Genomic DNA, 18992 nt, shown 5'->3' on the forward strand with positions numbered 1-18992 from the left:
CCCTCAGGAGAGAACTGATAGTATCAAAAGAACAAACCAATGATTTGGCCAGACAACTATTGCAAAGCCAGGCTGGACAAACACCTCTACCAGGACTCGGGGCAAGTCCAGATCCTGTACCACTGAGTAACCCGGTGCAGATAAATCTACCTGGAGCCGTTCCCTTGGCTCCGCCTGAACGCTTTGCCGGAGACCCAAAAAGGTTTGCTATATTCATGAATCAATGCCGCTTGCACTTTTTATGTAGACCTGGAGCCTTCCCGAACGATCAGGCCAAGGTGGCTTTTGTGCTGTCATATCTCAGCGGCAGTGCGGCGGATTGGTACATTCCACTAGTCAATCAGGATGACCCGATTCTTCGAGATTTCCAGGGTTTTCGAACAAGCATGGAAAGACTATTCGCCCGACACTCCAAGGAGAGGCTTTGGATAACGAACTTTTATCCTTACGGCAAGGTAATCAGGATCTTTTATCTTACATTGCAACCTTTAGCAGTAGTGGAAACCGAATGGCCTGAAGCCAAGCGAATCACATTATTCCATCGAGGGCTTCGAGGAGAACTCAAAGATGTTTTGACCCAAATCGTGAGCCCACCTCAAGACTGTGCTGAATATATAGATTTAGTGGTCCAGTTAGATCACAGACTTCAAACCAGAAAGGCTGACCGAACCAAGTTTGAGAATAGGGTGTTGATTAAAACCCACGCAAGCTCCAAGGGAGTAGATGCCCCAGAACCTATGCAACTCGGGGGGGGTTAGAGGACCCCTAACGCAGAAGGAAAGAGAAAGAAGACGACAACTGCAATTATGTCTCTATTGCGGAACTACTGGTCATTTTCTTCGGAACTGCCCTGTAAAACCACCCAAGAAAACTATAGGAGCAGCAGACGAAAACCATTTGGAACCTGACTCGGGAAACGATCAAGCCCGGCAAGTGTAGAGGTCCGCTTGCCGAGCCTAAAGAAGGACACTCTGACCTCGCATTTCACCATACCCATCGTCTTTGCAGATCCAGAGCAGCCATCACGCATGCACGCGGTAAAGGCATATGTTGATAGTGGAGCCATAGGAAACTATTTGGACTGTGAATTGGCTTCCAGGATGAATCTATCTCTCACCCGAAAGACCACTGCCGATGTCATCACCACAGTGGATGGAACAGAAATTGTCTCTGGGCACGTAACTCATATTCCACTGCAGAGATGACATTGCTGGGTCAAGATGGGCACCGAGAGGTTATTGTGTTTGATTTGATCAAGGCCCCACAGTTCCAACTGATACTGGGAATACCTTGGTTGGAAAAACATAATCCCTGCATTGATTGGCGAGAGAAGAGACTAACCTTCCCAGAATGTGCACACACCTGCTACCCAAAGAAAACTCTAAACTCAGTCCTGGCCCCAGTAATCCCAGCTGCCATGCAATTACCTGCTGAATACCAAAACTTTCAGGATGTCTTCCAAAAGGAACAGTCAAACACTTTACCACCTCACAGATCGTATGATTGTCAAATAGATCTTGAACCGGGAGCACAACTACCTTTTAGCAGAATCTATGCCCTTACGGAACCCGAAAATCTCCACTTGCGCCAGTACCTTGACCAGTACCTTGCTAATGGTTTCATTCGCCCATCCAAGTCCCCTGCATCTTCAGCTTTGTTCTTCGTACCTAAAAAGGAAGGCGACCTTAGAACATGCATAGACTACCGCGCTCTGAATCAGATAACCATCAAGAATCGATACACATTGCCTTTGATCCCTGAACTACTAGACCAGGTGAAGGACGCTTGTATTTACACTAAACTAGACCTTCGGGGGGCACATCATCCGGTACGTGTCAAAGAGGGCGATGAATGGAAGACTGCTTTTCGCACCAAGTACGGATTATTTGAGTACCAGGTGATGCCTTTCGGACTATGCAATGCACCAGCATCCTTCCAATTCTTCATGAATTATGTCCTCCGAGAGCTTATCGATGTTTGTGTGGTCGTTTACATCGACGATATCTTAGTATACTCTTTATCAGAATCTGATCATGTAAAGCACGTCCGAGCAGTCCTAGAGAAGTTACGTCAGCATAAATGATATGCTAAACTGGAAAAGTGCGTCTTTCACACTACGGAAGAGGAATTCCTTGGATTTATTCTGACCCCGAGAGGAATCAGGATGGATACACGTAAGGTGGACGCAATTCTTAATTGGCCTTCGCCAACCTCAGTCAAAGGCATCCAAAGCATGCTTGGCTTTGCCAATTTCTACCGCAGGTTTATCCTGGACTTCTCACACATTGTACATCCCATTACAATGCTATTGCGAAAGAATAAACGCTTTGTGTGGACAGAAGAAGCCGAGAACGCCTTCCAAGAGTTAAAAGCAAAATTCACATCTACCCCTGTATTAAGACACCCGCGCCCTGAGCTTCCATACGTAGTGGAAACGGATGCATCCAGTTCAGCCATGGGAGCAGTGCTCTCCCAAAAGGATCCCGAAACTAACCAGCTTCACCCAGTGGCATTCTGGTCAAGAAGGTTTTCGGCTCCCGAATTAAACTATGCCATTACCGACAAGGAGCTGTTAGCCATCAAGTCCGCCTTCAAGGCTTGGCGGCACTATCTGCTGGGTGCCAGACATACCATTACGGTCATCACCGATCACCGAAACTTGCAATACCTAAAGACAGCTAAGGCCCAATCTTCGCGCCAACTCCGTTGGGCATTGTTCTTCGCCGAGTTTGATTTTGTAATAACCTATCGACCAGGTTGTAAAAATGGTAAAGCAGACGCCTTGTCCCGAATTGGAATGGGAGAAACAGAAATAGCCTTAGAACCTGTATCCATAATTCCCAAACAAAGGATCCTTGGCCTGACGTCCATACATACACTGGAGGACATTCAAGAAAAGATCCACCAGCTCTTTGATTCAGTTGCCTTCCAGGACTGGGCCAAGAAAGGTCCAGAGTATTCTGTCACCAATAATTTACCTTATTACCAAGGCCGGCTATTTCTGCCACAAAGGAACTACAAGAACTTGTCATTTCCCGGTACCATGATACCTTACTGGAAGGACATCCTGGTATTGCAAAAACTGAAGCCAAAATTAAGAAACAATTCTGGTGGCCCACCTGGCGCGAAATCATTAAATTGTTTGTCATGTCTTGTGGCATTTGCGCCCAAAATAAAAGTCAAAAGAAAAGACCCGCTGCACTATTACAACCTTTGGATATCCCACCAACTCCTTGGCATACATTGTCATTAGACTTTATCACAGATCTACCCTCGTGCAATGGCTTTAACACCATTTTAGTTACTGTGGACCTTTTTTCCAAAATGGCTCACTTTATTCCTTTAAAAGGGATACCTTCAGCTTTAGTCCTGGCTAAAGAGTTCCTTGAAAACATTGTTTGCCTACACGTCTTTCCATCCATGTTGATTTCAGATCGGGGCAGTCAATTCATTTCGCATTTTTGGAGAAAATGTTGCCAACTGGCGCAGATAGATGTTAGGCTTTCCACCAGTCACCACCCTCAGACCGACGGTCAAACAGAGAGGACCAACCAGACTCTTGAGCAGTACTTGCGTTGTATGCTACATCAGTCTGAGGGTACTTGGAAAGACATTCTTTGGATTGCCGAGTATGCGTACAATAATTCCGTACACTCGGGAACTGGACAAAGTTCTTTTTTTACCATCTATGGACACCATCCTCGAACCTCAGACCTTAATTCGCCCCAACACTTGGAGATGCCTGCAGTGGACCATCTCCACGCTGTTATTACACAAGCCTTTAAGGAAACAACTGCACATTTGCGAAAGGCTAAGAAAAAATACAAGAAAAATGCGGATCTGCACAGGAGTGAAGCACCGCAATACCAGATAGGGGACCAAGTATGGTTGGCCACTAAGCACATCCCACTCAAGGGAACACGGACCTTTAACCCTAGGTATTTAGGACCTTACTCCATCAAAGCCATCATTAACCCGGTGGCTGTCAAGTTGGACCTACCTGCTCATATGCGGATTCATCCCGTTTTTCACGTATCCCTTTTGAAGCCAGTACAGCCAGGAACAAGACTAACCAAACCACCCAACCCCATCCTCATAGACGGAGAGCCCGAATTTGAGGTTAAGAGCATCTTGGACTCAAAAAGAGTGAGATCAAAAATCTTTTATCTAATCGACTGGAAAGGCTACGGTCCTCAGGAAAGGTCTTGGGAACCTAGTGACCACGTGCATGCACCTCAATTAGTGAAGAAGTTCCACCGAGAATTTCCTAACAAACCAAGGCCAAGGGGAAGAACGACTTTAGGAGGGGCCTTGAGGGGGAGTGCTGTCATGATGCCTGCCCCCGGGAAGCCAGACCAGGCCCAGCAACCCCGGAAGCAGGCATCATGCCATTTGGAGCATGCCCAAAAAACCCAGTTAGGGACTGTTTGGGTGCAGTCCTGGCGCCTATGGCGCCAGGCTCATAAGGATTAAGTCAGTCCTGGCGCCATGGCGCCAGGCTCATTACAGAAAACCTACCTAATGCAGACCATGCTGCATACTTACCTGGTGCAGAACATGCTGCAGGAAGGCACAAGCCAAATGGGGCTTAGAAGGGACTATTTTACCTAAGGGACTACTTTCTACTCGGGTGGGGGCTGTGGAAGAATACTTACCTGGGACTTCTTCCAAGGCTATTTAAACCACGCCCGGACAGCCGCACGTGCTTCGCGTTATTCTGCATTCAGCAGCCTAACGCTCACCGTGCCTCCAGCAGCTTCCAGTCTTCAGCCACGCCCGCTTCAGTCCTGGACCACCTGGAAACGAATAGAAAGAAGGAGAAGAGGTTAAAACTTGAAACCTTACCTGAATTCTTGATCCATCACGCCATCGATCTTGAAGAAGGAGCCATCGCACGCGTGCCGTCACGCACCTCGCAGCGCCGCGCTGAACTCACCATCCAGTGCAGCTTTTCCTCACTCCATCGCGAACTCTGCATTTCCAAACCGCTCTCCGATATCTAAGGGGACAAGAAAAGCCAGGTGAGAATAGGAATGCAAAAGGGCAATACAAGCTACCCCAAACACTTACCGGATTACCACAGGGGGGTACTCACCTCATCTCGGGTCGGCGCAGTTAACTCTGCATCACCGCCGCACCCCGGCCCCTAAGGGGAAACCACTGGACATTACAAGCTACCCCCCAAAGACTTACCTGATTTACCACAGGGGGGTACTCACCTCATCTCGGGTCGGCGCAGTTAACTCTGCATCATCGCCGTACCCCGGCCCCTAAGGGGAAAACCACTATAGACTTACCTGACTCTCACCAACTGCCATTTGGACTCTTCGTGGTGGTTAACCCGGCAACCTACAAGGAATCGGAAAGAGTGAAGATCAGACAATACTGGAACTCACCAATTCCTCCACGCCAGTGAAGTAACTGGTCGTCTACGCGCCCCTGCCCTCGATGCAGGATGGAGAGCTCATCTTTCCAAACCATCAGGTGAGATTAAGAGGGAACATCGGGAGTGGTCAGTGGGCATACAACGGGAGTGGAAGGTGGGTTAACGCTCAAATTACGGGAGGTTAATTCCCTTTCTCCTTTGCAGAAAGATATTCATACGGGTCGACAAACGAAGTTAAGTGGGGCTGTCCAGTCAGTCATCTCGGCTCTACGTTGCACCAGGCCAGTCCAGTTCGACGTCCCCGTGGGAATCAGGTGAGTGTAACAGACGCAGAGGCCGTGAAAGAGTCCAGAGGAAGGATAGGAAGCATCCAGGTGGATGTTAAAGTCTCCAAGAAGGAGGAGTTGAGTGGTCGAGACCAGGAGGGAAGAGGAGAGGTCCGCCCACTCAGAGAGGAAAGAGGAGATCTGACTGGGTGGCCGATAGATGGTGGCCACAGTAAGGGAATGGCCAGGAGAGAGAGACAGCCTGCAGTCAAGGCATTCGAAAGAGGAGTAGGCCTGCGCAGGAATGAAAGAGGCATGAATCCACTCAGGAATGATCAGGGCTACACCACCTCCGGAACGGTTGGATCTGGGCACAGAGAGGATCTTCTAGCCATCAGAGAGGAGAGTGTCAAAGCTTGTTACAGAACTGGCCCTGAACCCATGTCTCTGCGAGGCCAAGGCCATCCAAGTCAAGTTTTTCCAAAAGACGGCAGATGTCAGAGGAGTGTTTGACAGCAGAGCGAGAGTTTAAGACTGGCAATATGGAGAAGCTTGCCGTCCTTGAAAGACTTCCGGGGAGGGGTACGCCCTGTGGAGGTGTAGAAGAAGCCCGATGGGGGGGGAGAAGAGGAGGCAAGCAGGCCGTGGGGGGAAGAGCGTGGAAAGGAAATTAATGAGGCGCGGGAAGCATCTATCAAAGAGGAGAAGGTTGGCCTGAGGGTCTTGGACCAAGACGGTACCATTCAGGTAAACATTAATGATGACCTTAGAGGAATGGAAGGGGGCCAGGAGGGCCTCCCACCGGGGGCCACCATTAATGGGAGAAGAAGAGAATGCAGAAAGCACAGAGACCATATGAAGAGTCCATAAGTCTGGCGAGGGAAAGACAAAAAGGATGTCGGTGAGGTTTTGCCTGGAGAAAGCACTGGTAAGGTATCAGCGATAGGGAGGCCTGGGTTGGAGAACAGGATGTCCTTTTTAAACTGCTTCCTACAAGATTTAGCGAGGAGAGCAGGATAGTCGATAGGGAAGCAGTTAGAGAAGATGGGAGAAACAGAGAGCACCATAGAGTAGGTGGTAGAGGAGAGAAGAGGAAGGGTGTGGGAGGAGGAGGGAGGAAACTCTATGGAGGGACACCAGCAGAAGTGACAAAGAGACAAGACAATAGTAGACAATTGGACAAGACGACAGGAGCTCCTTCACAATGCAATTTAAATACCAGAGGAAAAACACACCTAAGTCTGATAGTCCTGTAAGTGGGGAAAAGGCCTACATTTTGCAGTTCAATTTTAAATACTTTCACAATGCAATTTAAATAAAGGAGGTAAAACACACCTATGTCTGAGCATCTGCCATGTGGTCATGTTTCCCAGGTTAGAGTGATGCTCTATCCATAAGCCGGGGCCACTCCTACCTTACTTAGTCGCTGCTGGTTGACGCCTGGCCAATGGCTTCCCCTGCTGACACCGGCAGACACAAGCTGGAGGAGCCGCCCATTGCCTTGGGGCCCTTAGCCGCAGGGGCTTCCGGGTAGAGGGCTGCCAAGGAAGGTCAGCTAAGAAGAACTATCAGGCCAATGAGGGGAGGGGGAGGAGGGAGGCACTGGATGAGGAAGGGGAACAGGGGACAACAGGGGGCAGCGATACAGAGACACATGGCCAGAGGGCCTAACAAACTCAAAAAACAAGTTAGGCAGATGGAACAGAGCACATAAGAGCTCCCAGGCATCACCTACCTCGTCTGCTGTGGCAATGGAAGTGGCGGGCAGGCGGAAAACACACAGCCACCAGGCACCGGGGAATCCAGCACAACACACAGCCACTCAGGAGAGGGGGGGCGGTCTGGGAGGAGGGAGGCACTGGATGAGGAAGGGGACAGGGGACAACGGGGGCAGCGAGACGGAGACACATGGCCAGAGGGCCTAACAAACTCAAAAAACAAGTTAGGCACATAAGAGCTCCCAGGAAGCACCTACATCGTCTGCTGCAGCAATGGAAGTGGGGATAATTTATGGGGTTATTGGGACCAGGGATTGCGGGGGTGTCCCCCGTGCAATTAAAAAAATTATGGGGATTGCAGGGTTGTCCACCGCAGTTCCATTTCTCAATATCACGCATAAATATGGCAATATTCTTGTATGGCGATATTTTTGCGGGATATTGACACATGGAACCCTTAATAGTTCTTTTCGCCACAGACCCCAGTGGCTTATCTAACCAACATCTGAAAGCCAACCCTGAGACCGGGGCTGATTTCTGACTCTTTATGAGGTGATTCTGGATTCCAAGCAGCTCCCGATTCGTGGACATCAGCAATACTAATCCCCATTTATAAACATGGAGACAGAGCCCTGCCTGCGAACTATAGACTGATTGCGTTACTGGATCCGCTAGCGAAGCTATTTGCAGCAATGCAACTTCAACAGCTCACGAGGTGGATGAAAAATACCAACAGAGGAGACCCTCGCCAAACAAGCGTCAAGGGTGTTGGCAATACTGTCAACTTAATAATTCACAACATACTTAAATTGGAGACTATAAAGACCAAGACCAAACTAAACATGGTCTTTATAGACCTGAAACTAGCCTTTGATTCTGTACATCGAGACATCCTATGGTGAAAACTGCAGCTGTGGAATTGTCAAGGAGATTTCTTGGATGCTACCCGAGCCCTTTACACTAACACCTCGGTACGGGTGCAACTATCCACTAAAGGAGCTGTTACGAGTAAAATCAATACGTGGAGAGGCTTGAAACAGGGTTGTCTCTATGTATCAAACATAGCAATCTCAACAAGGGGTCAGAGCATTTCCCCCCAATATTGAATGGCACAGAAGTCCCTTGGTTGATATAAGCAGACGGTCTGGGCCTGTTGGACTGAACTCAAATTGGACTTCAAAAACACCTTGACCAACTGGACACACATGGAAGTTAGTAGGCTTGCGATAAATACAGCAAAAACACAAGCCATGACATTCACAGCACTGCAAGGCCCTAGAAAGAAACCTCTCTCATTGTTCATACATTCGACCAAACTAATGTAGGTCCAGTCATATAAATACCTTGGAATTTGTCTGAATTCAAGCATCTGTGAACAAGAATGAGAGACAATCCTAAGAGCCATAACAGACTCCTTAGCGCGCCAAGTCCTTATCCTACATAAAAAATATGGCAAATACTCTCTACTCCCTTTGCAAACGTTCTATCGCCAAAACGTTGTACCCATATGATGATATGATAGGTTATTTATAACTCGCTTAATACCCAGAGGTTTCTAAGCGTGGACCTGGGGATCAAACCTGTGTTGCTACGTGTCGTCTTGTTTCCAAGGCGAACACGTTGACCCTGAGCTATCCTCCCAAGACATCCACCCATAATATGCTATGGAGCAGAAGCCGTATTAAATCAGTCATGTCACATCTGGGATCAGCATGAAGGCAGGATTTGGAGGAAAATTTCTTGCCTTGCCAGCCACGTTTCCAGTACAAAGAATACGCCACGAAATAGATCTACAATCTATACACTAGCAAGTGTTATGGAAATCACTAGATCTTCTGAGATTGACACCGCCCAGTTTTAACGCTTGGATTCTAAATAAATGGAAGACCATCTGCTGTGATTGGTTCGAGTTCTTAGATGCCTCCATTGAAACTATTGCGATCTTGCGATCAAGAGACTAATACAGAGGAAGGACTGGAAGGACTGGATCGAGATGCAGCATCTGAAATCACTCTACAAACTATCCATAGAGGCACGCTCACTAAACTGGGCCGGTAAGATAGCTCAGCAGGTTTGAATCCCGGCAAGGCCTTTCATCCTTCCGAGGTCGATAAATCAGTACCAATTTCGGTTGGGTGATATTGTATGTAAATATGTGCTCTGTAAATTAAGGCGCTATATAAATAACACATCATTAAACCACCTTTCAGCGTACCTCCCACGGTTTCCATCACCGAAAATGCACGATTTATTCTTGCGCTTTAGACTCAACCTTCTGCCTACCATAGAGGTGCTGGGACAAAGGAAACAATTAAGGGCAATGCCAACCACCTGCCAATTCTGCAAAAACAACCTGCAGATGTTGTTCATCTTTTGTTTGCTAAACAGATGTCACATAATGAAAAAAGTTTGTAACAAACTAACTAATTTAATTTAAAAAATAATAATTAGAATAATTACAGCACCTACTTTCAGTTTTAGCTTGCGAAGAGGCATTTGTCATTTCGTGAGGAGGTCCTAGAGCGTTTCGCTCTGTTTGTTGAAATGGTAGCTGTTGTTAAAGTGGGTGCACGTTGCCATTTGGACTGCAGAGGGCAACCTAACACTGATAAATGGCATCATCTGAGTAGGGAAACATACCCTTTTATATATAGAGATGCTCACCTTTACTGTACACGCTTCTAACATATATCCATTTTGGCATAGCTAAGCATGTTTTGTGCTGTTGCCTTTTTGTATGATGTGGCAAGCAGAAGTCATCATATTACAAAGCCTGTCACCTGCCGCGAGGCGAGATGTGAAGCCGAAGGGAGTATAGTTGCCTTCAAGAAATGTGTTACACTATGCTACTTACTGATAACACTGTCAAGCACTGCTGAATGTAGCTGGCATCTAAACACTGTTTAAGAAGGGCTTTGTCGCAGTCAGTAATAAAGTGCAAAGGTGTAACCTTGCCAAAAAACTAAGACCACCTCCTTCCATTGGTATCCATGTAATCCAGGGGTTATACAAGACCAGGACTGAGGAGGGAGGGGGGTCACTTGCGCTGAAGCCTGATCTTGCAGTTCGTCATTTGTTTGCTTACTGCATTGACTAATAAAGTGTTCACCACTCCATTAGAATTAAGTGGTCTTTATTTTCCACTGCAGACCTTTACAACTCCTAGGTTTTACAGTGCTAAATCGGAAGAACTCTGGCTTCCTCTTGTCTTTCTCCCTGAGAGACACTCATCAACTTACAAAGTAATCAACTGGGATAACTCTGACTTATTTGTGGAAAGAGAAGAATAAATCACGGATGTGAGAGTTACTGCCTGCTGTGGTCGAAGTGTACGAAAAGAAGTAGCAGAACTATGTTCCCTGCTGGCCTGCACCCACTCTCCACAAACCCATCACCACACCACCTCCCACACACAACACAAACTCCCAAACACATGCATGTGCTGTTTAAAGGAACGTTCAGTGTAGTGCACTAAAAGTGCGAGTTTTAACTTCTTCCTACACATTTATTTTAAAACGAAACCATTCCGGAACGTAATATATTCGTAAACTGAATACTTTCTAACCTGGAGTAATTCAATGCTACTTCTGGTTGAATTATTTTCACGGGCGAGGGAATAGCTATTTGAAAATCTTAAAAGACCTACATGTTTTTAACATGCCACTCGAAATTCTTAAAATCTAGCGAATGTTCTATTAGATTTAAAAGAAGAGTTATTTAGTAAGTCAAAGGCCTAGTAGGACCATGAGTCGAGGCCTGTAGGTCCATGAGTCGAGGCCTAGTAGGACCATGACTGTTTATTTAACTGTTTTTGCCATTGTTATTTCTCCCCTGTTCCCTTCCCATTTAGCCTTGAGGCGCTTTGAAACACATGCTCAATAAAGTAAAATAAAATAAATAAATATGTACACTTTATCTGCTTATATGTTTCGGTGGGAATAATGCACTAGGTTGATTAGAAAAACAATAAAAATGACACTAGAATTCTGAATATTTGATACATTATTTGAATTAAATTATGCTATAGGTCACAAAAGATAAGGTGCATGAACGTGTTCTTTAAACACGATTATACAGTACCGTTATATTGGTGTTTTTTTTCTTGAGAAGAATTCTTGACATGTAGCCTTTCAGCTCTTATCTGCTGTGAGAAGCTCCTTTGGCTATCCGTAGTTTCTGAGACATTGCTTGAAGAGGCACTTTGACGACCACCATGTTCAACAGTACCCCCACTGTCCCACCTTGCACTGCCTTCTTTCGGCACTCTAGTAACATAGCGAAAATATGGCAAAATCAGTTTACAAATTGTCAACAGATTACGAAAATGTATTGGACTTGTTGAGAATGGGATTTTAGAAACAAATCCATTTAAAATCCAGTGCAGAAAACTACACAATTTGCCAGAAGATTAACACATCACCAGCCTCAAGCGTCTTGCTTGATTTGCCACACATACGAGTACATCTAAATATCCAAGATCCGTAATACTACAATATCCCAATGTCTTGTAATAAACCTTGCCCTATGGTTAGGAGTCAGAAGAAGGCATAGGAAACCGAAGGTAACATATTTAAAACAGGACATGCCAAGACCACCAGAAATAAAGTAGAGCACTAACGAAGGGCAAGCAAGCAATCTGGATGAATTAATTTATCATGAGTCCCCATCCTGGGCTTAGATTGCAAGGATAGGCTATTTGCCATTACTTTGTAGCATTGAATGAGCGCTCCAAATGTAATTGTGCTAAAAATCTTTTACTGAAACATATTAAATCACCATAACAACGGACGGGTTCTTAAAAAGAAAATAGGGAAAGAGCAGCAGCACTGTCATGTGCTCCTGGAGACCATGCAAATGGTAGCAGTGTGCAGTATAACACTTTTTTTGTTTGTTGGACACAGTCAAATAACAACCATACATAAAGTGGTACACATCTCATCCTTGTCCAATATTTCAGATATCCGTATCTCAACATTATAATTGCATATACAATCCAATCCTATAGCATATCATTTTAGTGCAGTGCCAGAAAACCCCGGAACTCACTCCAAATGTCCCAAGCCTGGAGGCCACATTGCAATAAACAGTCATGGGCCCACGTCAGTTCCCTCAGCCATTCCCTCTCTTGGGGTTCGGGGCGGGAAGGGGGAGGTTGTTGATCTTTTCATTTCATTTTGGACATTGCATTATACACTTCACTACAGAAAACGGAGTATGGAAATTTAGTCAACAAAATAGTGTTCAAAAGTAAAGTCTCACCTGTTGTTAGTTTAGAGTTCTTGCTTGGGTCCCCGTCCCCAAGTTCAGCACAGTTCTGATGGATATTTGTCTCCACAATGTTCAGTCAAATCTTGTGGTTCCCTTCCCCAAGTTCAATACAGTATAGTTCACACAAAAAGGAGATCTTGAGGTTCCCTTCACCAGGACAGAGGTTCTCAGTTCTTTCAACTCTAAGGGTTCCCTGCCCCAAGTTCAATACAGTATAGTTCACACAAAAAGGAGATCTTGAGGTTCCCTTCCCCAAGACAGTGTTTCTCAGTTCTTTCAACTCTCAAGGATCCCTTCCCCAAGATTTTACTGCAGCACTTATACTGCTTTCATCCACTTAATGTTCAATACAAGAAAATAATAGGTCTACTTTACCCACTTCCTGACTAGCTTTACCAATTGTTTCACAGTTCTTCAGGAATCATTTTCAATGACATTGGATTGTCATCATTTAGGGCTCCGTGGTCTAGGCACAGGTTGTGTAACCATGATCTTATTTGGCCCCTTATTAGTAAGAATTCTCATGAATGGCTAATTTCCCTTACCTACTGAGTACTTACGCAGCTTTGCTGGATTTCCAGGGTTTATTTTTTTCACCTGGTAAGAGTGTCAGCCTTTTTTCCCACTCTTACATGTGTTTTGCTGTGTGTATTTCTACTTTTGGTGTGATCTTGGGCACTGGAGCCCCACCTACTCCATGGCACCATATTTTTCATGTGTGTTACACAGCACCTTCAGAGCAGTGACACAGGGTTGTCTTTTACACTTCCCCCCTGACTCCATTTTCTTAGGACCCCTCTCATGGGTTCCCTTGGTAACCCAAGTCGCACTCCTGTCTGATTGGCTGGGTGACTGTCCTTGCCAGGACAGCCACCCTGCTGTGTGATTGACAGCCAGGCTGTATGAATGGGGGAAAACTGCATAAAAAGCAGGTCTCTGGGACTGGAAGAGCAGAGTCGCCACTGGAACGAAAGAACCAACGAGGAACTGACGGAAGAGGACCCCTACAATGACTGAACCGCCCGGTGAAGCCCTGCTGCAGGTCCGAATCTTCAAAATCTGACGACAGAGAAGATCCTCCAGGAAACTTCTTCCCTTAAACTGGTGCGACCAACCAGTTCGCCCAAACTGCAAGCCAGGAACCCTCCTCTGGTCGAATTTGCTGTACAGAGCTACAGTGGGCCGGATAGCCAGGAAGGTCGGACCCTGCTTGGGTTTTAAGGAGCGCACCTTTTATTCGTTGCTTTGCTCTGCTGCTGGTTTCTTTCCTGGGTAGTGCAGGACCCTCCAATCTTCCTACTTCGGATCAGTCAGACAGTCGCTTCAGGAACTACCAGGAACGTCTGCCTCAGCTACAGCTCCCTCTCTCCGTTTTAAGGTACTGTGCAAATCCGGTTGTTCATTCCGTTCAGCCGCGGTGAAAGTGTTTGAAATCTTTCTCCAATCCGAGGGCTTGTCCTTCTCTTCTCTTTGAACTAACTTTTCTACCAACCAACCTCGTCTGAATCCGTGGCACAAACTTTACCGCAAACTACACTGAACTGTATTATCCTGAGCAAAAGACTTGTTACCTATTGACTTTGGCCCTAAGCCTTTTATATCTGATTTTATCATTGTAGTCTCTCTTGTTCAATTGCCCTGAGTACTTACCTGTTGGTGTGATTCCATTTCTGTTAACTTTGTCTTTCCCTCCCTTTTAAATTGCTGGAGTGCCATTTTGCTCCCACTTTATTTTGTGAGCTTAACTTGTCTGGAATTTAAGGGAAGTGGTGTGGTGTATTAAGAGTGTGATTTTTAAACTGCTTAGAATAGTGAAATGTTACACAACTGAAGAATGAAATAAATGTATATTCTTTTACTTGAAAATCTTGAGTCAGTGTTTGCCTGAATCATAGTAATTGCTGTCCTTTGTGTAACTATTTGATACTGCTCACTTACTCTTGATATAAGTCTGGCTGCTCAGCCACTGCTACCACTTTAACTGTGTAGTACAGGCTTGTATCAAAGGTGAAATTGTACTGTCACTTGTAGTCTTAATTGTGTGTGGTGTTCCCAAAGGGTACTGCATATAATTCTGCCTAACACCACTTCTTAGGCTTTTCTGCCTCAGGCTTCTGACTTTTCACACTTGTATGCACTTTGGTTATGGTAACACTCTTATGTTAATGAAAGACCCTTCTGTTAATGTTACACTCTTCTAATGCACTTCGCTTATTGTAACACTCTTCTGTTAATGTAACTCTCGTCTGTAGCAGTCTTTTATTTTGAAACACTTGTGTATAGGCACGTTATAAATGCTATACCATATCATATAATATCATATCATACCATAGACTTATAGGCTTTTATCACACTGTTAGTTAGAATACTTAAAGGATTGTTCAATATTCCATATGCTTTTCGTTTTGCCCACAGTGCTCCTTACATACACAGTCTGACAATCAATAAATATGTGTGACTTCAAATGTTCTGTCAGTGTTTAATATGCTGAGATCTTTTTCAAATAGCATTTCTTAATTTCTTAGGTGTTAAATGTACTCAATTAGTAGTTTCAATTCAGTTTGGTATTCAATATGATTTACATTCACTTGGACCATCACTTGCCTGCAGTCCCAGGAACACTCCGGTTACCACGTGTCCTCGGACACTCACCAACGCTTTGCATGTGTCCAGCAGCTGCTCCTGTAGCTCTCGCTCACTTCCTCCGTGGCAGGGAAGCAGACTGCCATGTTTGTTGGGCACGTCCTCTTCTCCACATCTGACTTGACAATAGATGCGGACTGTCTCTCCCCTGCTCCCAGTTGCTTTTGCAGCTCCTGCTGCCTGCAGGTCTCCTGCCTCCAGTCGGGAGGCGTCTCCCTCTCTTCAGTTTTGCAGCCCCATTTGCTGGCCTGCCTTTTTGAGGATTCCCAGTCCTGCACCCACCAGCTGCAGGTTCTCCGGGATAGATACCAGCGTCCAGACTTCTGAACACTGTGTCTCAGCACTTTGTTCTCCTTCTCCTGCTTCTGCTTCCCCTCCTTGTTTGGGTCTTCCCCTTTTATACACCTGAGCCGTATTAAGGGGCCTCATGTGTGAGTTGTTAGCTTGTCTTGCCTGACCATACTTAATCCAATTCATGGGACATGCCTGACCTTCAGTATTGGATGTCTTCATAACCCTCTTCTTCGTCCCAGTGCTAAAGTGGTGTTTTTAATAGGAAGTGTGTATTATTCCTAGTTGCTTCTTCCACTTCTCAGTACTTGGTGGATTTGTATAAGGTAATATAGGGCATACATTAAAATAGCCATGAAGGTTGAGGGAAGGGAGCGTACGACAGTGGTAGGAAAGGGGGGATATCATGTCTCTCCCAAGGGCATACCACTCCCAGTCCCGACAGACCCTCCACCCAGGCTATCCTCCCTCGCTTGTCCACTGCCAGGGTCAGGATCCAAGAGCGACGGCCTTTCCCTGGTCACCTGAACAGAGGGTCCATGTGGAGTAGAAAGGAGAATACCCTCAGGTTTCTCACAATGCACAGAACGGAGGCCATCCTCCAGCAGTGTGGTTGGAGTGCAGATACTGTATCTCTGTGCACATGGTTCAGATCGGGCTAGGTGATGACGGCATTACTGTCAAAAGTGTTTTTACAAACAAGTGTCAGTATTTCTACAATGTAAAGTCAAGCAACAAAATCACAATGAAACCAAACTGTATCACACCTGTACACGTCTAAGCCATCTCCTCATTTCTCAAAAAAAGAATTTGAATACACACCATGAAAACAGACAGGCTTTTTCACCTTGACCCCAATCCAAGGACTTATGAAATTCTGTCCATTGGTTAAACAATTTCACTGTTGGGACTTAGTAACCTATTGCAACATTACTCAATGCTCCCAGTTCCCAACACCTGATAAGTATGTATCTTTGTTAGCTAACTAGCTATTCGCTACCCACTAATTTCAGAAATCATATTGCACATATGGAGATGGTTTCAGCGTGAAATACAGATGCATGGATATAGATGGACGAAAAGCGGTGGGTCAATATAGAGAGACGGCACAGGTGGACCGGAAAGGGGGGGGGCAAAGGGGCGATTGCACACCAGGCCGGGTGAACTGTTACTCCCAGGGCCAGACGTGGAAAGTCCAAAAAATAAAATTAATAATTAAATCACTAAAATTCCAGCATGAATAGAATGAGCTGAGTTTTTAAAGGCTTACTGGCTTCTGTGTAGATCTAGTCCAGCAATCATCATGATTTCTGCAATGTTACAGTTGTGCCTGCGCGTTCTCCACATTTGGGCATCCATAGTAAAATGAAAATGAGCAAAGGCCATAGTGCATTCAGCAAAGTATGCATTTAAATGGTGTATTCTTTTGCCCGTTATTTGAATGTTGCCGAACACTGTGTGGCCCATAAACCCACGCTTCCTACTTGCCAACAAAGTTAGACTCCATACCTTAAAATAGTTTTTCCTTGCTTTCATTCTGTGTGACTGGTGCTCCACTTTTATGATGAGATTCTTGAACTCTTGTGAGTTCATTACAAAAAAGAGTTTGGTAGCGCCCCCTGTAATAACCATGAATAATAAAATGATGGTAGATTGTATTACTCACTTTTGTGTACAGTTCAATAACACGCGCATAAGTGTGTAACAGTCTGGTATTGCATATTATTATGGTAGCATTACTGGTCATATTTTATGCACAAAATAGACAATATTGTCACCTTAAAGCTTTTCCTGTGATAGGCTGCGAGAATGTGCGCATCTGAGATGCCATCCTTTTCACCCCTTTCGATGGCCCTTTCTGAAAACTTTAAGGGCCTCATTACGAGTCCTGGGCAAAATCGGCATTGATGCAGCAGAATTAGTGTTACCGCCAGTGGTCGAAGTGCACGAAAAGAAGTAGTGGAACTATGTTCCCTACTGTCCTGCACCAGATCCCTCACAAACCCCATCCCACACACTATACAAACCCCCAAATACATGTGCCTGCTGTTAAAATTCAGTGCAGTGCACTGAAAGTGCAAGTTTCAACTTATTCCTACACTATTATTTCAAAAAGAAACCATTCCAGAACATTTTCTTTTTAAAATAAAAGTATAGGAATAGTAAAACATTAAAAACAAAAGTAGAGGAGCACCGCTCCCAACCCCTCCCGCCCACTTCGACCACTGGTTACCGCTGTGTGGAACAACAGAAACACTGCATATTCCATCCTGGTGGGTGCACGCACACTCCACTGATGGTAATGATGATTCTGCCCAGCGGAATTACCATCGAAAAAGGGGAAATCTGCCAATAATCAGCAGAATTACTGTTACCACCCAGTCATGTCGCAGAATTACCACTGGCGGAATCACCGCTGGCAGAAATCCGTCATAGCAGAAAAAGGAATAACGGCAGGGGCCATTTTGAAAAACGCAATCCACTGAAAATCTCCATTAAGGGATTGCCATCCAAGCCTACAACACACCCCAAACATGTCCTCAGGAAAAGGCAAAGGGAAGGTGACAGAAATGCGGCAATGAAAGACAAAATTCAGTGAGCAGGAGCTCTCTGTGCTGGCCGAGGAGGGGGTGGCTAAAGCAGCTGAGCTATATGGGCCACGCCACAGAAAGATGCCATTGCTGCCGACTTCAAAGCAGAAGCTGACTGGCCTTTTGACAGGACTCTGCCAGGGTGTGAGAATCTCCATTGCCCCTGTTTGGCCTGTGGCACCTAAAAACTCCTCACAAAGGGGGTGTGGCATCTGGAGCCGCTTTCTCCTGATCCGAAGGCAAAAGCCTGCTTGGTTGACTGGTGGACTGCCAAACTCAATGACATAGCCGGCAGCTTGGAGTCCTTACATGTTTCTAAGGGCTCGTCAGCTTTAGGCCCAAACAAGTGTTTTAAATCAAGTTATGTTATGTTACTTGGCATTTATATAGCGCCTTATGTATCATTGGTATGACTTCAAAGCGCTGGTAGGTTCAACGCCCTCAGGAACCGTAGTTCAAATCAGTAGAGAGAAAGAATGTTGTATGGTGCGTGGGTGCAACGGCTATGTGTGCAGCTGGTGTGGTTGTTGGATGATAGCTGCTTTATAGCGATAGGTGTGGTGCTGATGAAATCAGTTGGATGTGTTCAGTCTGGTGGGTGGACACCTAGACTGGGTTCTGGCTGTGTTAGGCCTGAGGAACGCCTAAGCTACCCGGAATGTGCTCAGCTAGCTGTGTTTTATTAGGGTGATGAGGTGTTCGTGGGGTCGAGTTCGTATGAGAACAGCTGTGCCAAATTTATCATGGTATAGCTGTGTTCTAGTTGAATGATGGTGTATAGATCAGAGTAAGCATCGTGGTGTGATATGGTGGATAACAGTGCAAGTGC

At 45.7% G+C, this 18992-nt stretch overlaps 1 protein-coding gene across 4 annotated transcripts in view; it reads right to left on the reverse strand.

Annotated features, from left to right (window-relative positions):
* Positions 1-18992, reverse strand: part of PCNX2 (pecanex 2) — a 3925748-nt gene that overhangs the window by 192429 nt on the left and 3714327 nt on the right. For all 4 annotated transcript variants that reach the window (XM_069606982.1, XM_069606983.1, XM_069606981.1 and 1 more), the window contains one exon: positions 11451-11635. In XM_069606982.1, the coding sequence (XP_069463083.1) occupies positions 11451-11635 (185 nt within the window). The remainder of the gene's footprint in view (positions 1-11450; positions 11636-18992) is intronic.

The sequence above is a fragment of the Ambystoma mexicanum genome, chromosome 4p, assembly GCF_040938575.1.
Source record: "Ambystoma mexicanum isolate Mex_15411 chromosome 4p, UKY_AmexF1_1, whole genome shotgun sequence".
Lineage (NCBI taxonomy): Eukaryota > Metazoa > Chordata > Amphibia > Caudata > Ambystomatidae > Ambystoma > Ambystoma mexicanum.